This window comes from Aulonocara sp. 'chitande type north' Nkhata Bay, linkage group LG2, assembly GCF_057382095.1.
Source record: "Aulonocara sp. 'chitande type north' Nkhata Bay isolate Kocher_YH1m ecotype deep benthic linkage group LG2, A_spYH_male_GT1.1, whole genome shotgun sequence".
Taxonomy (NCBI): Eukaryota; Metazoa; Chordata; class Actinopteri; order Cichliformes; family Cichlidae; genus Aulonocara; species Aulonocara sp. 'chitande type north' Nkhata Bay.
In genome coordinates, this window is record NC_141345.1 from 2,909,744 (window position 1) to 2,936,886 (window position 27,143).

At 39.0% G+C, this 27,143-nt stretch overlaps 3 protein-coding genes across 5 annotated transcripts in view; 2 read left to right on the forward strand and 1 right to left on the reverse strand.

Annotated features, from left to right (window-relative positions):
• The window catches only part of sytl4 (synaptotagmin-like 4), a 15,149-nt gene extending 12,502 nt beyond the window's left edge, over nucleotides 1-2,647 (forward strand). The window contains exon 16 of the mRNA XM_086301845.1: nucleotides 1,227-2,647. Coding sequence (XP_086157971.1) covers nucleotides 1,227-1,375 — 149 coding nt within the window. The 3' untranslated portion in view covers nucleotides 1,376-2,647. The remainder of the gene's footprint in view (nucleotides 1-1,226) is intronic.
• Nucleotides 290-20,636, reverse strand: srpx2 (sushi-repeat containing protein X-linked 2). 3 transcript variants are annotated; one of them, XM_086301778.1, is made up of 10 exons: nucleotides 20,071-20,636; nucleotides 14,125-14,196; nucleotides 12,974-13,165; nucleotides 9,027-9,203; nucleotides 8,571-8,694; nucleotides 8,363-8,484; nucleotides 8,100-8,279; nucleotides 4,475-4,608; nucleotides 4,260-4,381; nucleotides 290-2,828 (listed from the first exon to the last, which is right to left on the reverse strand). In XM_086301778.1, the coding sequence occupies exons 3-10, from the start codon at nucleotides 13,062-13,064 to the stop codon at nucleotides 2,648-2,650; spliced, it is 1,131 nt and encodes a 376-aa protein (XP_086157904.1). In that variant the 5' UTR covers nucleotides 13,065-13,165; nucleotides 14,125-14,196; nucleotides 20,071-20,636; the 3' UTR covers nucleotides 290-2,647. The 3 variants fall into 3 exon arrangements, with proteins under 3 accessions (XP_086157904.1, XP_086157885.1, XP_086157895.1); XM_086301759.1 differs by lacking the exon at nucleotides 20,071-20,636 and adding an exon at nucleotides 16,754-17,055; XM_086301769.1 differs by lacking the exon at nucleotides 20,071-20,636 and adding an exon at nucleotides 14,753-14,777.
• The window catches only part of tspan6 (tetraspanin 6), a 14,574-nt gene continuing 7,453 nt past the window's right edge, over nucleotides 20,023-27,143 (forward strand). The window contains exons 1-2 of the mRNA XM_086301833.1: nucleotides 20,023-20,142; nucleotides 20,250-20,356. Coding sequence (XP_086157959.1) covers nucleotides 20,270-20,356 — 87 coding nt within the window. The 5' untranslated portion in view covers nucleotides 20,023-20,142; nucleotides 20,250-20,269. The remainder of the gene's footprint in view (nucleotides 20,143-20,249; nucleotides 20,357-27,143) is intronic.

Sequence of the window (27,143 nt, forward strand, 5' to 3'; positions counted from 1 at the left end):
GATAGTTTGAATCTCAGTTATTTCAACATCCAGGTCAGAAGTTTTCAGAAAAATCTTGGAATGTGATAACTCGAGAAGAAAGTCGCCTAGGATTTTCAAATTTGTACCATAGGCACATCCATTGAGAGACTGGGTGGTAGCTATAGCAGCTGCCAGTATTTTTTTTTTTTAATTATTTGTATTTTTTTTTTTTTTTTTTTTTTTTAAGCAGTTTCCTCTTCCTTTAGTATTACCTGTATTTGTTAGGTAAATTTTGTGGGTGTCTTTTAAAGTTGCATGGTTTTTGGGGGGGGGGTTTTTTTATACAAAAGTCCCTCCAGTCCCCCTGCACTTCAACAAGGAAAAGCAAAGAGGAAAAACATCTCTGACTCTGGAATATATTTAAGTTTGAAGAACTTTTGAATGAAAAATGAGCACAATGAACGTCATCTCCCATTTCATGCACTTAAAACTGCACATGCACAAAGGGATGTGAGTCAGTATTTAAAAAAACAAAACAATCATCTTACAAAACATGAAACCATAACCTGTTAACAAACCAATTCATTTGTCAGATATTATTTATGGGCAATCGGACAGGAGTGACCACATGGTCCTTTATGTGGGCCTGCACAGCATTTTTATCTCTCGTCCCCCTCACCTCTCATACTGAGATACAAATTTTGTTTTCAGAAATCAACAATGTAAAACAAACTGTTCTAAGGTCTGGCTTTCATTGAAAGGCTACTTCCTCCTGCTAAGTAAAATGTTACCCTCTTTGTTCAAGCTACACCCAGCATTGGGAAATTTGACCACAATCACACGCTATGCAGAACTTTCTGGAATGTAATGGGAGAAAGATGTGCTGTTGATGGATGTATCCCCAGCAAAATCAAATGATTAAAAGACAAAACAACAGAAATAACATCCTTAAGACTAAGCTTTAGCTTCCTTGTGCTATATTTAGTAGCAAGGGGTTTGGGAAATTTGCATTCATATAAAATATATTTGTCCTTGAAACTCTTTGCTCTACATTTAGTTTGTTAACATTTGGTCAGCCTAAAAGCAAGCAATATGTCACAGTGGAGTAAAGATGACTTGAATTGAAATTCATGCCAATATAATGGGTTTTACAATTAAACTAAAATACAAAAATTAAGCATCTTTGAGAAGAAACAGTTGTAGAATTTACTATTATTAATGAGAAAAACCGATTCTGCAGTGACTGTGCAATCTTAACCCTGCAGGCACAGTAAAGGTGGGCAAAGAGGAGGTGGAGCTGGACTCGGTTGGAGAGGAGATTAGTCTCTGGCAGAAGATGATGCAGTACCCGGACTCATGGGCAGAGGGCACTCTTACACTGCGTTCCACTATGGGGAAGGCGAAGGGCAAATGAGGACAGCACACGCCTGAGATGATGAGAAGCTGTGTCCTGTGAGACTAACATGGGATTGTGGATTAATTTTATTTTCTCAAGCTTGTCACACCAGAGCAGGCCGGTCTCTTGAAGTGAGCGGTCACCCAGTTTGTTGTCGTGACACTCCACGGCTGCTCACACCTGCTCTCTCTGCACGGGGTTCATCTTTAACACGGCCCCCAAACTGCAGATGGGTGTTAACCTTTTGGAAGCGTGCCAAAGCATCACCACAACAGATTTATTTTGTTAAAGCAGTCACTTTTTTAAAAATTCAAACTGTATATATATTCTAGCTATTCAAAATCATGCACAGCACTTGGCAGTTTCTCACAGTTCTCTTTATTTGTGTCGAGATGCATACTGGTGTGGGAAAACAATTTGAAACAAACTGGTTATGCAGTATTTCAGCTGTCGCTTCTAAGAAATTCTGCTTTATTTAATCCATACCAGTGCATTTACATTACTATTTGTATAACTTGCATGAGAAGTTTTTCAATAAAGAACATTTTATCTTTGGTAACACTGTTTACCTCAATGCTCTCTCCACCAAAAAACAAAAATAAACTAAACTCAGACATTCTTTCGCTTTCTCCACTTTAAACTAAAGATAAAAGAGAGCAACACTACACACGCTACACTTTTTTTTCCGCTTTTTTTTTTTTTTTTTAAATGTTGGTAAAAAATATAACTTTTAGGAGATAAAGCTTTTATAACCTTTAGAGCAAAGTTGGCAGTAGATTATATTTATCAGATCTGACTTGTTATGCATGCAAGTTTATATCCTATTGAATTAAAGTTGATTTATATACTGCTTCAGACTAACTGCTCGGAAGCATTTCAGTGTATGGATGTGGTGAAAGATGCTTCTAGAAGGAATTTGGTTACATCTGAGTCCAGCTGGGAATTGTCTTTGATAATAAAGAAGCTCCATACAAATACATATCTACATTTCTATATGTGTGTATATACACATATTTGCTGGTGTGTTTTACTTCTAATCTTAAATGCTAGATATTCTGTGGCAAACGCTTTCTGCTGTCAGCACCCCTTTGGCTGATGATTTAATACAGAGCAAACAGTGCTTGCACTTCAGTGTTGTATAATCACATTTTAAAACAAGGAACTGCTGTCTTGTCTTTTTTTTCCCCGCTTCAAATGTTCCTCTGAACCTGGTTTCTGGTTGTTTGTCCTTACTGTGTGTTAGTAATACTGATGTGTGCATTGCTGTGGCAACGACAGAGGTTTATTAAATTAGTCACAGAAATCGCTGCGGAGCTCCAGTTTCTCCCGTTCCTCTTCGTCCAGCAGGAAACTGTCGATGTAGGAGAACAGCTCATCTGAACCCACGGGGGAAATGAAGCGCTCTCGGTCCAGACCGAGCTCATCCAGGAGCACCATGCTGAAGTAGCTTCTGGATATTCTGAATGCTTGCCTGTGGAGAAACCCAATAAGAGCCATTAACACATCCTCTACAGTGAAAATTACAAATAATTCATCCTTGTAATATTCTGGATAGCTGGATATTTATAATTGGCAAACGTTGCTTAAAAAAGTCAACTTTTTGCTTCAAGGTTTGCCTTCTCAAAGTAGTCACACATCATTCTTTAGGTGTTCAAAATGATCAGATTGGAGTATAAAAGCTGCATTATCTATTTTAGTTTTGACCACTTGATTCCTGAATTTAAAAACATCCATCTGTTATCTTCCACGTATCAAATTCTGAGTCCTGCAGGGCCTCCCAGCCTCTCACAGAATAACACCATATAAAATTGTTACAATAATGTCAGGCATGTTTTTTAGAGACTTGAGAAATTGATTCAAGCTTTACAGCTCTGAATGCCTCAGGGTGTTAGCATAGCAATAGACTAAGAAGCAGAGCATAGCAATAATAAACTCTTCACAGAAGTGCTCATATAATTAGCGCCAGGTTGCTTCCACCCCAAGAAACACTGTATGTGAACACAGATCCTAAAATATTTCTGGTTTGTGGTCTCAATCACTAGTTTCATGTCTTATTTAGTACAAAAAATAAGTGAATGATGATCCCATTTAAACTGGAATAACATTACTGCCTTGTGATGAATATATTCTCAGAATAAGCTGGTGACAGCCAAAATGTTCAAAACAAGTCTTCAAAATAGGATTTAGCGAACCAATGGGTTACAGCAAGGTAGTTACAGCCATCATTTATATACAGTCTATGGAGAGTGCACGATCACTGTATTAAAAAGAGTATTGTTCAGTGCAGCTTTATACTTGTTGGCTTTCAACTCATTGCTTTCAATTACAATTAGATGTATTTCCTTCCAACTCTAAGCTATGTTCAGATAAAACATGTCCCTTTATTGATGTCTGAATTCCCCTGATGATTTGTGCTCTGCTCACTCAGTTTACCTCAGTACTCTTTAGGATTTGTGTGTCTGCAGTGAGACCTTAGGTTAGGAAGAGTTTCCAGTCTGGAAAAACTGAGGAATGCTTCTTACTCAAATTGCACAGTTGTAGGAAAGAATCTTTATCGAGGCATTTCCTAAGATGAATTATTTTTTAATGTTTATTTTTACTGCAAAATGCTCAGCTTCAAAAGCATCGCAGTGCTCCTCAGGGAAACCAAAAGCCAGATGATTATTACTGATGTTTTGTCGGGTCTGTTGAAATCCCATCGAAGTGATTATTATGCTATATTTAGAAATGTTAATCTTTGAATGGAGACTCTCTTTTTATTAGGAGACTCCTGACATTTAAAGCTTGTGAAAATAACTCTTGACTGTTAAGTGAAATGGAAATTTTATAAAGTCATTTCAGGATGGATTTTTTAAAGTCCCCATAAAAGAACCATAAAACTGTTGAACAAATAAATTATTACCTTAAACCCTCTATGACTTGAGGCTGAAGAAGACTTTCTTTAATGCGGCCAGTCTCACGAGGAGGAGAGCCCAGAAGCTCGATCACGGTTACGTGCCGGAGGGCTAATCCACAATCTGCTTTCTGAATCAGGAAAAGGGGAAACACATGATTGGGTTCTTGTTACTTATTAAACGGCTTCAGAAGCTTTACTGGGCTGATCAAGTAAAGTCTCACTTGTGTCATGATGTTCTGGAGCTGGTAGTCAGGGTCCGACATGTTGGGTGCAGACACGATCAGCAGCCTCCGCTTTTCATAGAACTGATCCAGGAGAGCTGGCGCTGTCTTTACATCGGCTTTAATCTCAATTGCTACAAACAAAAGGTCATAGTTACATCCTCCACTTATACCCCTCCACATGTACATAAGCACATACAAAAGCATTCTGTTATGTATGCAGTGCACTCCATACTGTAATAATGTATAGATTTCAGATGTATTCTCTTCTATCTCATACTTTTTGCTGCCAGCATGGAGACTTTAACCAGATCCCCCACCTCTGGCTAAAATCTCCAAAAATTTAAATTTATTCATTTTTTCGCTGAAGCGTAAAATCGCACGAGCTGTTCAAGATTAAAGCAGCGCTGTTCAGCCTTTTCAGCTCTGACCTTCTTAAGAAGAAAGTGTGTAATCATCACTCCTCATCAACGCTTTTAGACACCATCAAAAATGTCCTGCCTCTGAATATCTGTCACAACATGTTAAGGATTTTTTACTGTTTTATTTGATTATGCTTCAAATGTTATGTTATGCTTATGTTCACATATTTCACCAGACACAGCTTTCTGAAGAAACAGGAAGCTGACCCTGTGACCCTGTGACATTTACCGCAAGAGATCAGCACAGAAATACACATCCGCAGAAGTTGACTTGCATTATCTTATTCTTAGAAATTGACTTGTAGCACACACACTTTGTGACACATACACACACAGCTTACACACAGACAGCATCAGGACCTGCGTAACAGGAAATGTGATTATATTTGCGATGTAACCTATAAAAATAAACGAATACTGCAGTTCGGTGTGTCTCTCTGTCTGAGATTCACCCGTGCCGCACGTTATCAGTAACAAGTGTCTCAGTGTTGTTTACTCACCTGACTGTTTGTTAACTGTAAATCTCTGACACAACATAAATAACAAAAGGACAGAGGAAACTGTAAAGTGGAACTTTTTATTCCTCTAATAATTATCTTTGTGGGGTGCCTTCCCCTTATGTCAGGAACCACTGGACTTTACTACCTCACTGTATATAAAATATTTGCTGGTTGATGCAAAACAGCCATGATAAACAACTGTTTATTAACTATACTAATATACTAGTGCAAAAAATGCAAGTATCCTGAAAAGTTACTTTCATATAGTCATTTGATGTGAAGTGAAATCTTACAAGCTTCATTTCTTTTGTTTGAATTTTGATGATTGTTGGTTACAGCTCACAAAATCAGAAGTGCAGTATCTGGCATGGGCTCAAAATGTGGTCATAAATATTTTGTACTTGTAAATCAGTTTCGTATGTGTAAAAGGAATTTGTGTGTGCGTAAAAAAGATGTGTATGTGTAAAAAAGATTTGTGTGTGGACTTAGCCAAAAAAAACCCTGCAAGTTACAAGTACGAATTTTGACCCTATTTTTCTTCCTTTCATCTGATTGGTCAATGTCATGTCAATCACAAATGTAACAATCCAATCAGAGAACAGATGGGTTTGGCTGTCGGAGGGGCGCTTTTTTGAACTGCAGGTCCTTGAAGGGTGATACAGTTTGAAGCTGGAGGATCTCTATATAAATATCCGATAGCAGCTAGGTCCCCTAACTTTCAGCCGCTGTTGAAAGGATAAAGTTGTGGTATGTCAGTGGTTAGAAACACCATTATTACTTTAGGATTAGTTTAACACAAAGTCAGGGCTGACCCGGGACCATTGCTGTGAGTCACAGTGCGCAGCATAAAAGTCCTTTCACATCGGACGCAGGATGTGGTGCTAATGCTAACTGCTAACTAAAAGCAAAGGATCCAGAATTTTTTGCGCTGGCTGCTGAGCTCTGTGGGTTTTTGCAGCAGCTCTACCTGTACTAGATGCACCTGCTCCGGAGCAGGTGCATCTTTTCTATCTCTGACTTTATGTCCTCTACAAGAGTTTCTGTTTTTATTTTGCTAGTTCTTCAAATGTTCAATAAAAACATGTATGCTAATTCATAACGAAGAAAGCTTTGTGATGAAGACTGTCATTTCCAAAACACTGCCCGCCCCACCCCACGGTCCACAGCGCTGTTGAAAAGGCTGTGGAAGTCCCTGTATTAAACACGTAGACCTGTGACACAAAAATCACCAAACTCGGACGACCACAGACTGTTTTCCTTCGTGGTGATGAAGGAAAACGCTGGGTTGGCATGTAAAAGGGCATTTATTCCCTTCAAAGACCTGCAGTTCAAAAAAAGCGCCCCTCCGACAGCCAAACCCATCTGTTCTCTGATTGGATTGTTACATTTGTGATTGACATGACATTGACCAATCAGATGAAAGGAAGAAAAATAGGGTCAAAATTCGTCCACACACAAATCTTTTTTACACATACAAATCCTGATTTACAAGTACAAAATATTTATGACCACATTTTGAGCCCATATATCTGAAATGATTTGAAGATTTCATTTTGAGTTTGAATGAATGAATTTTCAAACATTATAAATACAATATACCTCTCAATCTAGTTTAGAACACACTACCACAACACTGCTGACTCGACAGTTGTCCAGATGACGATCATGGGGAGGGTAAGCCACAGAAACTTATGGCTGAAAAGGCTGGCTGTTCACAGAGTGCTGTATCGAAGCATTTTAATGGAAAGCTGACTGGATGGGAAAAGTGTGGTAGGAAAAGATGCAAAGGCAACAGGGACGACTGCAGCCTTGAGCAGACTGACAAGAAAAGTCGATTAAAGAATTTGGGAAAGCTTTACAAGGAGTGGAATGATGCTGGTGTCAAAGTATCAGGAGCCACCACCCACAGACGTCCTCAGGGAAAGAAGCAGTCTTAATATTAAGCTACTCCTGAACCAAAGACAACATCAGAAGGCCTCTCTTCAGATGAAGGTAATTTTTGCATTTCATTGGTAAATCTAAGTCCTAGTGTCTAGAGCAGGGGTCCCTAATCCCAGTCCACGAGGGCCGGTGTCCCTGCAGGTTTTAGATGTGTCCTTGATCCATCACAGCTGATTTAATTGGATAAATTATCTTCTCAACATGTCTTGAAGTTCTCCAGAGGCCTGGTAAAGAACTAATCATGTGATTCGGGTGTGTGGACCCAGGGTGAGACCTAAAACCTGCAGGGACACCGGCCCTCGTGGACTGGGATTGGGGACCGCTGGTCTAGAGGAACAATGGACAGATAGAGAATCCCCGGTGTGTGAAGTCCAGCGTAAAGTTTCTGCAGTCTGCGATTCATCTGCCGGTGTTGGTGGTGGTTGGAGCCTCAACTGAGTACTGACTGCAGTCTTTGGCTCTTTTCCACAGCATGTCTTTCTGTCTTCCTTCTCTCACCCCAACTGGTCACAGCAGGTGGCCCCGCCCCTCACTCTGCCAGAGGTTTCTTCCTGTTAAAAGGGAGTTTTTCCTTCCCACTGTCGCCAAAGTTCCTGCTCATATGATTGTTGGGTTTTTCTCTGTATGTATTATTCTAGGGTCTACCTTACAATATAAAAAATTTTTTTTTACTCTATTTATTATATTGTTGTGTCAGTCTGGTACATTTGCCACTGTTATACAGTCATCTTAAAGTCACCTATTTGCAGACTCAGTACTCACGAACACACTCAGCAGGATCTCCGCCCCAGCTTCGGTTGAATTGGCAGACACGACTCGACACCCCCCTCCGTTCGTATCCTCCTTCGCAGTGGTATTCACACGTTGCACCATAGTTGTTCCCATCGGAGGAGCAGCTGAGGTAACTATGCAAGGGTGGAAAGAGTTCTGGACATCTTCTCACTGAATGTAAAACAAAATCATGTAAATAAAATACAACAGTGATAACAAAATAGTAACTCAAGAAATCCGGTTTGGCAGCTTACCCTCAACACGCACTATAAACTTGCAGGCAGCTCTGTTCCTGGCCTGATCGTACACTTTATATCGGATAATGTGAAGTCCCTCTTTAAAGTCAGTGCCTGGCTCCTGGCCCACTAATATCACACTGCAGAGAGACACAGTAGCCAACAAAATGTTCAAATCCATTTAAGAATGAACAGGAAAGGGAAATAAAGGAAGTCTGTGACATACTCGAGTGACTTGTGAGCAGTGTCTGTGGCTGTCGGAGGGTCCCAGGTCACCTTGGCGGTGAGCTTTCCAGGCTCAGCGACCTTGAGTCTAGATGGAGGACACTTTATCTTTGGAGGATCAGTATCTGAAATAATGGCAATGTAGCATTAGAGAAAGGAAGCAGGCATGTTGTCAGCATTGCCCAACTGCTACAGCTATAAAGAGCAGAATTTAATTCAGAAAGCAACAAGCCACAGTTTGGATTCAGTCCAGAGAACAGACGAGGAGGAAATATGCTTGTTTTTGTGAGACTGTAAAAGGAGCCAATCCTGTGAAGGAATGAAGGATAACCACACCAGAGCAGATGGCCTGATTTAAAGTCCATGTATGGCATTAAGTTAAAAAATATAGCTGACAGAATTTCCAAACATTTGGTCGGCTTCACTTGGATCTACACACTGAGACAGTGCTGCGTACCTGAACACACCGGCTGTACTCCGCTCCATGACCCCCTGTGCTGGCAGATGCGTGATGGTTCTCCTTCAATGCGATAGCCAGTGTCACAGGTAAAGTCACACCTGGAGTCCACCATAAAGCCCTGAGTGCAGGTGTACCTGCCATGGTAAATGAGGGGCAGCATGTGGCAGCGCATCTCTGATGGGCACACAGAGAGTATGTTAAATGGCCACAGTGGTGGCTGTTCATATTAAACATGGTCAAAATTGTAACTAATGAGCTCAGTGTATGTTCAAGTAAGAACCAGACTGCTCTAAACATTTAGTTTTAGATTATTTTATTCTCTTGGGTCTATATAACATCACTGACAGCAGATATCCTTAATATGGACACGTCAGCTTCACACTTTCCACTGTAAGCACAGAAGCCCCACCCATCTGCTTTTCAAACCTTCTGTATGGGAGGGGGCAATCAAAAGAAACTTTCCTTAAAGGTTAAAATTGTTAAGCAGTCTGCTTCAGAGTATTAAAAAAAGAACAATTCATTATTTTGAACTGTGAATCATAAAAAGCCACCCCAGGAAAGTCCAAGAATTAAAAGGTTTGGCTGGTGATTTTTTATTTTTAGTGTCAACAACACTAGCAGTGTGAGCACGTGTGAAGAAAATATCTAAAAACAGGATTTGATTTAACTCTCCGAGCTGTTAAAAAGGCTCAAACTGGGAACTGCATTTTTAAGCAACTATTACTCTCAAAGAGTAAAAAAAAGTGTAATTGGGGACTATTTTCTTTTTTTTTTTTAATATTTTTATTGAGAGACAAGTGTACAGTAGTTTACAATGACAACACAATCTGTTCCCCTCACATATATTTTAGTTTTTCTTACATGAACAGACACAATAACACACACACAGGCACATCTACACACACGCTTAAGTAAACAAACAAAACAAAACCTAATAAGAAACCCAAAACAAACACAAACCCCAAAAGGGGGAGAAAAAAAAAAAAAAAAAAAAGGGGGGGGGGGGGGGGGGAAGAGACATGATATTAATCAGCTGGTAGAGCGTTTAATGACTTGCAATAGTCCACGAAGGGGCCCCAGATAGAATAAAATTCTCTGTATTTGCCCTTCGCCACAAGGCCTATCTTTTGCAATTTAAGAGATGACATCACATCTCTAAACCAAAAAGAAACTGAAGGTGGCTTTGAAGATTTCCAAAGGAGTAAGATGCAACGTCTAGCCAAAAGTGATGTAAAGGCTAATATTTTGAAGTGTGTAGGGTCGGTTAGACCAGTGTTGACTGGAAGCCCAAAAACAGCTAGAAAAGGGTCCATGCAGATTTGGGTCCCAAGAGCTTTGGAAAGAATAACTGAATACTGACTCCAGAAGCCATGGAGTCTTGGGCACAGAAAGAACATATGGCCTAGGTCACATGGGGTGGCATGACATCTCTCACACTGATCCATCACTTGTGGGTAAATCTCAGACAGACGAGACTTTGAATAGTAAACCCTGTACAACACCTTGAACTGGATGAGTTGTAACCTGGCACAGGACGTACTATAACGGACATTGGATACTGCTTTCTCCCATTGCTGATCCGAAAAAATTATTCCTAACTCCTGCTCCCAAGCCCCCCTAATTTTAGCAACGGAATGGACATTTAAATCCATAAGTTGTTTATATATTAAAGATATAATTGACTTCTTATTGGGTTTAAGGGATAAGAATTCCTCCCACGGTTGGACATTTGGGAGAAGAGGGTAGGAGGGGAAGAGAGCAGAAGTGCAATGCCGTGCCTGAAAATAACGGAATAGATTGGTAGCCGGAAGATTTGTTTCTGAACACAGGTCTAAAAAAGTTAAGAAAGTGCCATCTTTATAGAGATCCTTAAATGTATTAATACCATGACGCTTCCACTGTACATAGGTACCATCAATGAGGCCAGGAGTAAACAGATGGTTCTGCGTGATGGGCATGTGTACTGACGCAGAGATGTACTTAAAATGACTCCTGAATTGTGACCAGACCCTTAGACTAGACTGTACCACGGGATTTTGGGTGAAATGAGAAGGCTTAAGTGGTAGTGGAGAGAATAATAAAGCTTCTAAGGATGAGGAAGTGCACGACAGGCGTTCCAGTTTGCACCACAGCAGGTCTTGAGATTCAAGCCAATGGGTCAATTTGTGAACATGAGAGGACCAATAGTAAAATAAAAAGTTAGGCAAGGCAAGACCACCATCAAATGTCAGTCTCTGTAATAATGATTTCCTCACCCTGGGGTGTTTCCCTCCCCACAAAAACGATGTAACTAGCTGGTCTAACTTTTTGAAAAAAGCTTTAGGTAAAAATATAGGAATACTCTGAAACAGAAATAACAATCGAGGCAAAATGTTCATCTTTACAGCATTGATCCGACCAATTAGGGACAAAGGTAGCGATTTCCATCTCTGAAAATCTGATTGAATTTGAGTCATTAAAGGGGAGAAATTGGAAGAGTATAGAGAAGACAAAGTACGAGTCATGTTAACTCCCAAATATTTAAAGCCAGCAGGGCTAAGTCTAAAAGGAATGTCAGATTGTTTAAGTGTAAGACTTAAAGAATTTATGGGGAAACATTCACTTTTAAGAAGATTTATTTTGTAACCTGACAGAGAGCCGAACTTGTTTAGTAGAGACACAATCGATGGTATGCTAGATAAGAGATCAGAAACATATAGAAGCAGGTCATCTGCATATAAAGACAATTTTACGTCAAGGCCTGACCGGGAAATACCACGAAAATGAGGAAGGGCCTTCAAAGCTACAGATAGGGGTTCAATTACAATAGCAAAAAGTAGGAGGGACAGGGGGCAACCCTGTCTCGTCCCGCGTGACAATGAGAAGTAGCCAGAGGAAACACCATTTGTATAGACACTGGCTTGGGGTGCCCTGTACAACAGTCGAATCCATGAAATGAATCTGTCCTTGAAACCAAATCTTCGCAAGACCGCAAAGAGAAAGCTCCACTCTACACGATCGAAAGCTTTCTCAGCATCAAGTGAGATAACTACTTCTGGATTAGTGGTTGAGTGTTGGGAAAGAATGACATTCAAAAGCGTGCTGACATTAAAGAACAGCTGGCGGCCTTTAATAAAGCCATTCTGTTCATCTGAAATAATAGTAGGAAGAACCTTTTCAAGGCGAATTGCTAAAATTTTAGCCAAGACTTTAACATCAACATTCAGCAGTGAAATAGGCCTATACGAGGTGCAAGACGTAGGATCCTTACCCTTCTTTAAGAGAACAGTAATTAGTGCTTGAGACAATGTAGGGGGCAATAGACCACGTTCAAAAGATTCATTATACACTGAAAGAAGTAGTGGGGCTAACTTGTCTATAAAAGTTTTTAAAAATTCAACTGAAAACCCGTCAGGTCCTGGTGCCTTACCATTGTGCATGGTCTTGATTGCATGCACAATTTCATCCAGCCTAAGAGGGGCATCTAATTGTTCAGCTATAACAGGATCGACAGTGGGCATTGTAAGACCGTTAAAAAAAGAATCCATCTCTGAGGCGTCAGCAGCAGATTCAGATTCATATAGGGAGGAATAGTACGTCTTAAACACCTCGTTTACTTCCTTTGAATCAGAGACCGAGTTGCCTGCCGCATCTTTAATTTGGGAAATTAATCGAGACGAGGCCTGACGTTTTAACTGATGGGCCAAAAGCCTTCTGGGCGGGACTATTTTCAGCAGTGGATTAACACTTACATGTGGTGCCAGTGAATAAAATTAACAACTCCAGTGCTCATGGTAATAAGGGAACATGTGAACTGAACTGATTTTATCATTCCTGGCCAGTAAGAATGAGATGAATATTTTCAAATAACAGACACTCACCGTATTTGCTGATCGATTTTCTTGGTCAGAAAAACAAAGAGTGTCACCAAACTGATCACATGTTAAGTTAAAATCTCCACATACTGCGGCAGTAAGCAGTCCCAGACCAGCGGCGATTAGCGAGGCACATAATGGAGCGTCTTCCCAGCAGCTTGTACCCTCGATCGCAGCTCATCTGGCAACGCGTTCCCAATGTGCTCCTGTAGGCTCTGCCTCGAGGGGAGTGGCAGGTCACCTCACCGTTGGTCAGACCCGGAGGATGGCACCAGTAAGGGTCTGTTTTTAAAGAGCAGCCAGAATCAGATTTGTGTGATTCCTTTAGACTCTGAGTGTTGGACTCAGTGTTCACTCATGGGAAAAGTGGGATTTCAGACTGTGCTTGTCTATATCAGTTAATCAGTCTTTATTATAGAGTTCAAAGATTCAAACTTCAGCAAGAAACCAGATGAAAAGCACCACAAAAATTATTATTAGAAAGAAGCATCTGAGCAAACCATAAGACTTCTGAAACAGTGCCCAGACAGAGGACACAAAAGTGGAAATGTTTGGCTGTGATGCACAGAATCACATTTGGAGAAAACCAAACACTGCATATCAGCATAAACAACTCATACCAAGTGTCAAACACGGTGATGGAAAGGTGATGGTGTGGGCTTGTTTTGCAGCCACAGGACCAGGACACCTAGCAGTCATTGAGTCGACCATGAGCTCCTATGTATAACAGAGTATTCTAGAGTCAAATATGAGGTCATCTGTCTGACAGACCTCAACACAATTAAAATGCTTTGTTGGGAATTTAAGAAAGCTGTGCCTAAACAAATGCCTCCAATCTTCAATGAACTGAAGCAACGTTGTGAAGAGGATTAAGCCAGACATCAAGGCAGCAAAGAATGAATAAATAAATAATTACACAAGTTTTTTTTTCTAATGGCTTTAACAGCAGTGACTGACACAAAAATCAAAAAACCATTTCATCTGGATTGCATAACCCTGGATCCAAAGAAGTAAGCAGGCTATAAATATCTATATTCTCTTTATCATCTGGTTTCCTAGAAGAGTCTTTGAGCAAAAATCTAAAAGTTTACAGACTTTCTTACTAAGCTGCTTATTCTTGACACCAGATGTGTTAGCTACCGTCATATGAGCGACAGAGGCCAAATCTTTAATAGACACTGTTTGATGGTATGTTCTGACATATGGCCCAGCCCCAGTGAGTGTCTGTTGTCCATACGCACTTGTGTAGTCCAGTTGAGGAGTCGTATCTTCCTCTGTAAACTCATTTTCGTATACTGTAGTCCCAGAGCCAGCTGAAAAAACAACCAGACATGTCACATGTGTTTATGGTAGATAGACTGTCACTCAAATAGCACTTTTCTACTCTTTTTGAGCTTTCTTACTACAAGTATCATTCACACGTATTTAAAAAACCTAAGCACTTTTAACCTAACATTCACACACTCACATGGAAACATCAGGAGCAACCTAACCCCTGGACATGTATTTAAGCCAACATGTAGAAAAGCCTAGGGTTCGAACCCCAAACCTCCTGAGCATCAGCTGGGGTGAAATAATACGACTGAAGCACATATTATGTAGGTCACACAGAAGCAGGCAGACACAAACTTTTCTCACCGCGCACTCTCATTTCCACAACCTCCTTTCAGCTTCCTTTAGCACAACTCAAATAATATTCCACCTGGATTTCCAATCAGGAAATGGAAAATCCTGGGGCTCTTTGCTTTCTTGAGGTGATGCATGTAAATGGCCTTGGTTATGTTTTGAAACTTTCACTTTAACTCCACCACACATCAGGACAAACAGCATGTTTTCATTGCCCACTTGGCGATTGTGTCTCTTACTCACCAGTTTCCATGTTCTAACAGTTCTTGTACTGTACTTTCTGCACAATAAATCACTGTTACTCTTCTTTCTCTGCAGTGGTGGCTCAGGCACAGTATCCTGAAAATGACTCCGTGTTTAGAGCTGAGTGCCAAACTTTCCAGTCTGTCAATCCCCCACCCCCCATCCCAGCTCTCAGTTCCTGCTCTGCTTCCTTTGCTTCAGCTCAGCATTAAACTTAGTCTCAAGCTAATAAAGTCCACTTTAAAGCATTTTATTAGTAATGATACATTTAATTTCCCTACTCTGCTCCAGATTCTTCCTAAGACAAGCAGATTAAACCCACCGTCAGTGGGTTTTTTTGTTTGTTTTATTTTTCTTATAAAGAGCCCAATGTTCCACACAATACACTTCCCCAGGCTAATATTTCCCCTCACAGAGAATTAGTCACACAGGAAATAACAGGCTAATCACTGCAGTGTTCAAATATAGAAATGGACATTACTGCAAGTGGGGTGTACTATCATGCACATGGGAATTAAAATGATATGTGAGATTATACATGGATAAAATTGAAACTGAGGTTTTCTATAGACTTAAGCTGTTTTTCCTAATAGGCAAACATAACCTTGGAGATTAGACTTCTTGTTACTCATTCAGCTTTTGTGATAATATGTATGAAAATAGTCCCCTCATAACTTGTTCTCGGACCCAAAGAGAATCCATTTTTTCTCACGTATGACAAAGAAAGGCTTGCCCGACTGGTGCTTTTACTCAAACGCTGCTTCTGATGACTAAGGGGTGCAGAATACCCAGACACTGACACACATTAGGCAGATTTTACTGCAGAGACATGCACACTGCAGGCAGAGTGAGACCATGCAGCAGAAATGAGTCAGACCACAAAGAAGCTGCTGCTCATCTGACATTTCATGTCTCTAATGACAAAGCTGAGAGACCGAGCATCATCCTTTCAATCACTCCTCATCATCGCTGGAGTTCATATGTGCTGCCGAGGGGAATCTCAGGTCATGTCATTATCTTGCAGGATTAAATGAAGGCTTCAGCACGTTTGGCCCGGAGGGGGACTCCTCAGTAATTAACTGGAGCTGAGCCGTAATTAAACTGCTTGGTCAGCAAACGGGGAAGGAACACCTGAAGAGAAATGAAGCTCAGCTCATTTTTAAAGTCATCTTATCCTGGATTTTAGCCAGTTGCATGTTGGGAGATGTTGTGGAGGCACAAATGGAGCAGGAACCTCCATTTGTACTCATCGATTCACCTAAAAAATGCAGCACATCTGGATCTAATACCAGTGGCTTTACTGCAGAGGAGGTATTTCCCAGCTGCAGGGAAGATGAGTGACTTGAACCTTGGCCAACCATCTAATATATTACATATTCATGCAAATTTGTCTTAGTTGAGACTTGCAACAAAACCAATGCTTGAATTTATACTAAACTTAGACTAAATAACTTTTCCTTTAAAAGAAGATCACTGTCAGACAGATGTAGTTACTTTAGATTACTTTAGATAGCTAGATAGCTTTAGTCGAACAACTGATTGATTGAGCTAAAACAAAACAATCATTATTTTAAGTTAAAGTTATTCTTTACTTGCCAAAGATTTCATGGTTTCTCTCTCTTAATAAATATGAGAGCTTGCTGCTTCCCATTTTTTATCAGAGATGTCACTTACGCTTTGGAAATATGAGTTTTCATGGTTACTGTAGCTAAACAGAAGCAGCAGATTGCTCGTTAGTTTCAGCCTCTGTTTCAACTTCACCATCTAGTTTCTGCTAACAGAATATGCACTATCCAAAACCTTGGGAGCAAACGTTTTTGCATTGGGAACTTAAGGAGTAGTTTTACTTTGTTGATTCTGTACTTTTCCTTTGATCACAGGAAAGTACATCGTGCACTGTAATCACGTGGTACTTTGATGAAATCTAGCCCCTAACATTTGAATTGTTGTTTATTTTTGTTTTCTTGTCTCGTACACGCTAGGTTTGTCGCATGGACTCACCTGTGAAGAACAAGATGAAGACAGCAACAGAGCGGCTGAGGCGCATGTCAGAAACGCAGAGATGACACTCCTGGATGAGATCAAACTTTTTTTGTACAACTCCAAGAATCTCAGAGTCCAACACAGACCTACGAAGCTATAAAACTGAGGAAAGCTTTAAAAAAAAAAAAGAGTTGTCTGAATAATCCCCACAGTCAACAACGAGCGCTCCTTTCACGCAGCAGCCTCCTCAGCTTTTGTTAAGGAAAGATTCTTCTAGTTCATCACAGAGACAAAAACCACTTGGTGGCACTAACGGGCTTCTAGTGTGTGTGTGTGTGTGTGTGTGTGTGTGTGTGTGTGTTTCCACCCATCGCTGCATTAAACATGATTAAAAATCTTTTATAAACTCCACCCTTCAACTCATGCAAGAAGTAGGCCTATACGCTAATTCACTTGCAGCAGCAGATTTTTTAGGCTGCCATCTGATATATACAATGGCACTGGAGTTATCAGCTGTTATGGATCTTTATTTCATAATCTCATAATGTTATTTCAGTGACATCACGCCTGATGGGTTTTTGTTTTTTTCGTTTTGTTTTGTTTTAATGAAACGGGCTACTTTCAAAATAAACTTACAAAATGCTCCAAATATGTCCCCCCACAATACACAACACTTACAAAGAGCTCACGGTCTAGTAGTAATTAAATGTAGCACTATTTAATGCGACGCTTTGTTTTTTTAAAAGGATCATCACATGTAATTTGTTTAGAAAATCGCACGAGGAGAGCACGATGCAAGTAGAAATTCAATTTGGAGAACGAAAAAAAGCATCAGTCTTTGTGTTTATCTTCAACTAAGCGCATATTTACAAGGCTGCTCTGACTGCTGTGACGCGTGTGTCACATCCACATCAGCAGAAGGAAGCTAATTATAAGGACTGTAAAGACCGACTGCAGGAGACAGGAAGTAGCGGTGCTACTGTCAAAATAAAAGCACGTGGACACAGCGCAGCCCTGACAAATGTGAAGCAAGCAGTGGTGTTATAGTGTGTAATAGCTTATTAATTAATAATTGAATAGCACTCTGTTCTGCAAGCCAGCAAATCTCTTCCAGTCTGCACCAGCCTGTCTGCACCTTTTTAAGCCCTTAACATTAAATGTGCAGTAAAATACTGGCTGCTGTTTGCAAACTGCAGGACCATGTCTTCAGGGGGCTGGTGATGTCATAGATTGATATACAATTTTCAGATTAATTTTTAAATTATTGATTCAAAATAAATGATTTATTGTTTCATACTGAGCTTCTAGTAAAGTGTATATTTGTTTCAATAATGCCTTAGTTATTCCAGGACAAAAACAATGAGCCATTGTCCTTCTACAACAAGGTCATACTCATGTGAACATACCTAGAAAACCAATCCAGTTTATAGGCCTCAGAAGAAAGCTGTGACTACTGAACTGTAAAATTGTAGCTGATCTCAAACCTTAACTCATAATATACCAAAGACAAAATAATCAACTTCCGGTGGTGTTTGAAATAAGATAAATGTGAGCTTTGTTGAAAAGGTTGAGCACTGCAAGGGTCGGGGAAAATAGTTGAAAAACAAACAAATTAACAAAAAACATGCTTGTCTGTAAACTTGTGGAACAGTCAGAACAGGAGAAAAATCTATATGCTAGTATTATAGTAAAACTGGGATTTCTTATTTATCAGTGAAAAATGTAAAGCAGCACCATCTCTGTAAAATCTGAACACCTGGTCTGGTCAAGTTCTTAGAGGCTGAAAAGCACTCAACAGATTCTTTAAAGACAAAAAAAGACATTTAGAATTAAGTTTATTAAAAAAAAAAAAGTCCTTATTAAATCTCTGGTCCAGCCTTCAATGAGTGATCCACACTTTGTGTCAAGATTGGCTGTGTGGCAGGCAGGCAAGCAGGAGTGGTGGACTCAAAATGCAGGACTCAGACACGGAAGTTAAACTTAAGCGCAGCTTTATTGCTGGGAAAAACCTCGTATTAACTAAACTCACCAAAAGACCAACAAAAGTCTGAACACAGGACGGAAACACTGGAAAAGAAATACTAAACTGGCGCAGGTGATTAAACACAGAAGCAGAACACACAGCTAGCTGAGGGTACGAGGCGACAGGGAACGCAGGAAAACACAGGGCTTATATACACAGGGGAGTAATCGGGGAATGGAAAACAGGAGGGAGACACAGCTGGGAGGGTTTGGGCTAACGAGACACAGGGAGCTAGACACACTGAGATGAGGCACAACCTTTCACAATAAAACGGGAAACAGGAAACAGACACTGAACTGAACTTATACTAAACGAGAGACACAACCTAAGAACTAATCCCTCACAAAGAATAACTGAAACATAGAATAATACTAATAAACAAAGCATGACAAAAGGATCAGAATACAAACCATAATACAAAGGAATATAAGAACTGAAAATGCTGGGTCAAAATGACCCAGGACCGTGACACTTTGCAAATTTGCCTCAGACCCAAACGCTACACAGCAAGTGGATAACTCAGTTGATCAAAATCACACTATAAACCCTGCACAGCCAAAAAGCCACAATCATGAATACCACAGCAAACTGGGACAACTGCAATTCTTGGAAGTCAGAACCATTTCTTATGGGGATGGGATGTAATTAGCCAGGAATTGCTAAATTTATGAGCTTCTGGGCTCATGCTGCAGCCTGTTTTACAAAAAACAAATGGCCTTATGAGATAACAAATGATTAAGAGATTAAACATACAATCATTAGAATAACTTGGTGACAGGTCTGTTGACAGGACTCCTCCACCCCTATGTGTGGGGTCTAAACACAGAAACAAATCCTAAAAAATGGTCTATCCTGGCAAGGAAAATGAAAACTACTGCTGCACAGGCAGAATCACTCACAGGTAAACAGCCATTCACTAACTCCCAGTCCCTCACTAAGTAAAGGAAGCACCCAGCCTCTCCTCCATGCGCAGGAACAGCTGGTAACACTAAAAGCTGTGAACATTTCCCACCGCTTGCACCTCCTTATGGTTCCATCAGCTGGTATTGGTCTAGAAATGCTTGCCATACAGTATCACTCCTGTGCAGGAAGGCTAACATCAGCAGAAAACAAGAAGAAATTAATTATATTGAAAAACTGAAGCAGTAAATGACTTCACATCAAACAGTCCGAGTGGGACCCTGTGGCGGCCCAATTCTGCCCCCGGACCGCATGTTGGACACCGTTTCCCTTAAAAAAAAAACAAAAACAAAAAAAAACCGTCGCAGCTGGGCTTTTATTTTGATAGCTGTTTGCGCGTGTGGTGTTTTACCGCTGTCGCTGTTGCGGACTTGACGCTAGTCTGTCCAGCTGAGCTGTTTATCCTCCAGGAAAGTGAGTCTGGGTAAGTGACGACACTTCCCCCTCTCTCCTCAGATCCAGAACTTTTTTCCCTTCTTCTCTCTTCGTTTCTGGACGCTGGGAAGTGAAGTTTTTTCCTCTTTTTTTCAGTTAAAAAACTAAACTCCAACATGTCGCCACCGTCTCGCCGGCTTCAGACGAAGCCAGTGATTACCTGCCTGAAGACTTTCCTCATATCTTACAGCCTAATTTTCTGGGTGAGTCGCCGGACTTGCAAAAGGGAAGGGGAGTAGGGGGCTACAGGCTAACGAAGGAGCAACAATGGGCTCCGAGCAGCGGCTTTGCCAACGAGGCTCACGACACGGTTTCTTGAAATCACTGCACAAGTTAAATTTTCTGAAAAAAATGTCCACGAGTCAGAGTAGAGATAGTTTTATGTCGACGGTAATAACTACTTGTGGAAAAAAATCCACCCAGTGTTCGCCTTTATTACCCCTGGAAGTTGCCGTTAGCCGTTAAAGTACACTAATAAAGTCACTAATGCACTTCTCAAACCTCAGTGTCACATTTTATTTTGTTTGTTTGTTTTTGTTTTTTTAACGGATATTTAATAAAGTAAATACATTACATCTTATGTCTGACTGAAACTTAATTAAACTTAATGTTTAATTAACTACGAGGAAATTAATATTGTGACCCGATCCCAGGTGACTTGTGGAAGGCTTTTAATTTGACTGCATTCCTCCCGTTTCTCCGTTAAACTGTTAAAATTGTTGACCTTGTGCCACATTACTGCTAAACATTCGGGATGCATTCATATATCTGCTTTGAGACCATTTTTTCTTGTGAGATAACATATCGTGACTTGTGTAAACTAGAGCCAGACAAAGTGTGGGACAAGGCACCTGGTACTTGTGTCAAGCCAGCCTCCAATTCGAGACTTGCAGTCAAGCCAGCCTCCAGTTTGTTTTACGTTCCCTGTGTATTCAAAGTATTACGGGAATGGATGTGGAAACCGGATTTCAAAATAAAAGCCAACTTCGAGTGAATTAACAGATATGTTAAGAACATAATAACATATAATTTAGGCTTTTTTTTTTCTTTTTTTTTTTTTTTTTTACAAACTCTAATGTTAGATCTATATGACACAGCCTTGTACCCTAATTGTGCCCTGTCACTATCAAGGCCATCTTATTTTGGATTTCAAAGTAAAAGCCCTGTGAATCTTCATTTTTGAACTACTCTTTCAATGACTTAATAATGCTCTTAAAAGCAAAAGTCGTATTTCCAAATACTATTTGAACTTTATATCAACACTTTCCAACCACAGTCTTTTTACAGTGATACCATATCAATATCAAGTCAGTCTGATTTTGCCTTTCATAGTAATGGCCCTTTGAAATTGTCCATAATTGACTTAATCTTCTAACGATTCAAAATGCTCTAAAATGAAAAATTCTTGTTTCCACAGGGTAATTCCACCTTAGATCAACAGTATACAGCCCCACAGTGATACCATATCAATATCAAGTCATTCTGATTATGCCTTCCAAAATAAAAGCCTTTTTAAATTGTCCATAATTGACCTAACTTTCAGTGATTTCAAAATGTTTTAAAATGGAAATTTCCTGTTTCCACAGGGTAATTCCACTCCAGATCAACAGTATACAACCTCACGATGTTACCATATCAATATCAAGACATTCTGATATTGCTTTAAAAAATAAAAGCATTTTCAAACTGCCCATATCTGAGTTGCTCCTGGAACAATTTCAAAATGCTCTAAAATGGCACATTCCTGTTTCCACAGGGTAATTCCACTTTAGATCAACAGTATACAGCCCCACAGTGATACCATATCAATGTCAAGTCATTCTGATTTTGCCTTCCAAAGTAAAAGCCTTTTCAAATTGTCCACAATTGACCTAACTTTCAGTGATTTCAAAATGCTCTAAAATGGAAAATTCCTGTTTCCACAGGGTAATTCCACCTTAGATCAACAGTATACAGCCCCACAGTGATACCATATCAATATCAAGTCATTCTGATTATGCCTTCCAAAATAAATGCCCTTTCAAATTGAGCATATATGCGACCTACTTTTTTAACGATTTCAAAATGTTCTTAAAAAGAATTTTGCTGTTTCCACAGGATAATTTCACTTTAGGTCAACAGTATACAACCTCACGATGTTACCATATCAATATCAAGTCATTCTGATTATGCCTTCCAAAATAAAAGACTTTTCAAATTGCCAAGATACGACCTACTCTTTTAAAGATTTCAAAATGCTCTAAAAGTGAAAATTGCTGTTTCCACATGATAATTTCACTTTAGGTCAACAGTATACAACCTCACGATGTTACCACATCAATATCAAGTCATTCTGATTTTGCTTTCAAAAATAAAAGCATTTTCAAAATGCCCATATCTGACTTGATCCTGGAACAATTTCAAAATGCTCTAAAATGGAAATTTCCTGTTTCCACAGGGTAATTCCACTTTAGATCAACAGTATACAGCCCCACAGTGATACCATATTAATATCAAGTCATTCTGATTTTGCCTTCCAAAGTAAAAGCCTTTTCAAATTGTCCACAATTGACCTAACTTTCAGTGATTTCAAAATGCTCTAAAATGGAAATTTCCTGTTTCCACAGGATAATTCTACTCCAGATCAACAGTATACAGCCCCACAGTGATACCATATTAATATCAAGTCATTCTGATTTTGCCTTCCAAAATAAAAGACTTTTCAAATTGCCAAGATACGACCTACTCTTTTAAAGATTTCAAAATGCTCTAAAAGTGAAAATTGCTGTTTCCACAGGATAATTTCACTTTAGGTCAACAGTATACAACCTCACGATGTTACCATATCAATTTCAAGTAATTCTGATTATGCCTTCCAAAATAATGGCCTGTTGAAAATGCCCATAATTTACCTAACTTTCAGTGATTTCAGAATGCTCTAAAAAGGAAGATTTCAGTTTCCACAGGGTAATTCCACTTTAGATCAACAGTATACAACCTCACGATGTTACCATGTCAATTTCAAGTCAGTCTGATTTTGCTTTTCAAAATAAAAGCTTTTTCAATTTGCCCATATATGACTTACTCTTGGAGCGAATTCAAAATGCTCTAAGATGGAAAATTGCTGTTTCCACAGCATAATTCCACTTTAGATCAATAGTATCCAACCCCACAGTGATACCATATCAATATCAAATCAGTCTGATGTTGCCTTCCAAAATAAAAGACTTTTCAAATTGCCGATATACGACCTACTCTTTTAAAGAATTCAGAACGCTCTAAAAATGAAACTTACTCTTTCCACAGGATGAATCCATGTTAGATCAAAAGTGTACATCCACACCATGGTACTACTTCAATTTCAAGTCATTCTGATTTTGCCTTCCAAAATAATGGCCTGTTGAAAATGCCAATAACTTACCTAACTTTCAGTGATTTCGGAATGCTCTAAAAAGGAAATTTTCTGTTTCCACAGAATAATTTCACTTTAAATCAACAGTATACAACCCCACAGAGATACGATGTTAAGATCAAGTCACTCTGATTTTGCCTTCCAAAATAAAAGTATTTTCAAATTGCCCGTAGACGACCTACTCGTTTAACGATTTCGGAATGCTCTAAAAAGGAAATTTTCTGTTTCCACAGGATAATTTCACTTTAAATCAACAGTATCCAAACCCGACAGTAAAACCATGTAAATTTCATGTTGGTCTGATTTCGCCTTTCAAATTAATGGCCCGTCGAATTTGTCCATATGTGATATACTCTTTCAATTATTTCAGAATGTTTTAAAAATGAAAATTGTTGTTTCAACACATATTGGGTTTTCATTTTGAAAAGCAAAATCAGACTCAATTGATTATGACAGAATTGAATCATAAAGATGATGTAAAAGGAAGCTGAAATTGCCACTAGGTTGTAATTGATAGTACGTTTATATTTTAAGTCTGTGGAAAGATGTCATGGTTGGTTTGCAAGCTGTTTTGTAATTTCTTTATTTAGAATGACATCTTTCCACAGACTTAAAATATAAACGTATCAAATTATGGACAATTTGAAAAGGCTTTTATTTTTGAGAGCAAAATCAGAATGACTTGATATTGATATGGTATCACTGTGGGGCTGTATACTGTTGATCTAAAGTGGAATTACCCTGTGGAAACAGGAATGTGCCATTTTAGAGCATTTTGAAATTGTTCCAGGAGCAACTCAGATATGGGCAGTTTGAAAATGCTTTTATTTTTTAAAGCAATATCAGAATGTCTTGATATTGATATGGTAACATCGTGAGGTTGTATACTGTTGATCTGGAGTGGAATTACCCTGTGGAAACAGGAAATTTCCATTTTAAAACATTTTGAAATCACTGAAAGTTAGGTCAATTATGGACAATTTAAAAAGGCTTTTATTTTGGAAGGCATAATCAGAATGACTTGATATTGATATGGTATCACTGTGGGGCTGTATACTGTTGATCTAAGGTGGAATTACCCTGTGGAAACAAGAATTTTTCATTTTAGAGCATTTTGAATCGTTAGAAGATTAAGTCAATTATGGACAATTTCAAAGGGCCATTACTATGAAAGGCAAAATCAGACTGACTTGATATTGATATGGTATCACTGTAAAAAGACTGTGGTTGGAAAGTGTTGATATAAAGTTCAAATAGTATTTGGAAATACGACTTTTGCTTTTAAGAGCATTATTAAGTCATTGAAAGAGTAGTTCAAAAATGAAGATTCACAGGGCTTTTACTTTGAAATCCAAAATAAGATGGCCTTGATAGTGACAGGGCACAATTAGGGTACAAGGCTGTGTCATATAGATCTAACATTAGAGTTTGTAAAAAAAAAAAAAAAAAAAAAAAAAGCCTAAATTATATGTTATTATGTTCTTAACATATCTGTTAATTCACTCGAAGTTGGCTTTTATTTTGAAATCCGGTTTCCACATCCATTCCCGTAATACTTTGAATACACAGGGAACGTAAAACAAACTGGAGGCTGGCTTGACTGCAAGTCTCGAATTGGAGGCTGGCTTGACACCAGTCACCTGGTCGCCTGTATAATCGGCTATAGTGGTTATTTTGCTCATTTACCAGTCCATCAGTAGAACTAGCAAACATTTTGGGCAGTAGTCGATGCCATTAGATGTATGTTGTTGGTTTACTTTGTTTTTGTTGCCACACTCTCATCACAGTGTCCTTTGGCCTTTAGCCAGTGTAAAATTGGTGTTACACAGCAGATTGACCGTCATCACTCTGTGATCAGTTACCTTTGTTACACCCCTTGGCAGATAAATCAGTACACTGCTATTAATGTCTGATAAAAGAGTCTTGCAGTAACTCTGGGGAATAAAAACTCTCAGTTTGTGTTGCTGTTAACCTGTGCTGCCATATAGTGATCATCTCATCCTAGCATTTCATCTCATCTAGTTCTCAGTTTTTTGTTCCCCTTTTCTTTTTAATGCACAGCTGTTGTTCAAAACCTCTGCATACTTCTCAGATTAGAGGATTTGATGTACGGCTTCAACTAGTAATTTTTCTTCCACACAGTTTGCTGAAACTGTTATTTTTTTTATGAGTAGATGATTAATGGTTTTGTCTGAAAATGTCAGAGATAATTTGATGATTGCAGCTCAGTTTCATATCATGATAAGATGACATTTCATTGAAGCTGGGTTTTTATATACACGTGCAACAAGAATACTACATGAGATGATTTATGGAATAAAACCCAGATTGGAGTGCAGAATAACTCTTCAGATTTCTTGTTTACTCTAAACAAAACTGTTTAAAGCTCCACAGTTAATCATTTAATTTTGTACATAGATTATTTCATTTGATCTAGTGCTAATTTGCAGCTGTGGTTGGATGGTTTTCCTTAGGGAAGTACAAATGTTTAGAAGAAAAATGCAGTTTTTCATTTTTATTAATGAATTTATTTTTGGCTAGTTTATTTTGGGCCCCCCTTTTTTTTTTTCTTTTTTTTTTTTTTTTTTTTGGTGGGGCTAGTGAAAAAGTGCATTGGGCAACTTGTTGCCACTTCCTCTTTTTGTACCAGTGACTATGTTTCCACCAGCCACTTCCCCTTTGAAGCAAACTTTTAAAGATGGTGATGTTTTTAGCTTCTCCAATCCAAGCCGGTTTGTTTTACACCGTGACAGCGAAGCTGAATTAGTAAGTGTTTAATTAAAGATGTGCGTGTGCAAACTGCAAGCTTAGACTCTCAGATATTTGGTTAAACTTTGCTGTAGGCTCACAGCAGTCAGCGTGTCTCCAGCAACAATAACAGCAGGGATGAGCCTACAGGGGCTCAAAGCTTACTTGTTTTTGTTTTTTTGTTTGTTTGTTTTTAACTAGTGGTATATAAATTAACTGACTTTTGTGGGCCAATTTAAAAAAATAAATAAAAGGGCACAAAAGTCTGATATAGTGGCCTACAGAGGATCAACTATTCTGTTTACAATGCCTCATTTTAATATAATGACCCAACTTTCAGTTAACACACTGTCTGAAGAGTTAATCAGCCAAAACAGATCAAATTGATCTTCAGTGTCTTTCCTGCATTAGAAACATGTTGGCAACTCCAAATGACAATGTAATCTGATCATAATTAAAAACATTTAAATAGGGGTTTCATAAACTTATGCATAAAATATTTTTTTTACTAATCAGATTGCCAGAAGTTACAGCAAAATGCACTGTTTATCAGCAGGGGGGGTGATGACGTTGATCAAAAGTGGTTTTACTTTGATTTCCTGACTCAGGTTAAAACGTGTTTATCAGGAACAAGTAAATGCAACTACTTAATGTTGTTGCTTTAACTATACACAGGCTTATTTTGAAGTAGGAAAAACCCTGATCTAATTTGCACATTTTTAAAAAGCAGAGCAATTATCACCTGTTATCATCTTCAGGTAATATATCAGTGAAACCCTGCTTCCCTTTGTTATTTACAGGAGTAAAAAAACTGAATATATCTTCAAATTAGAGCTTGTGGTTTAAATTTC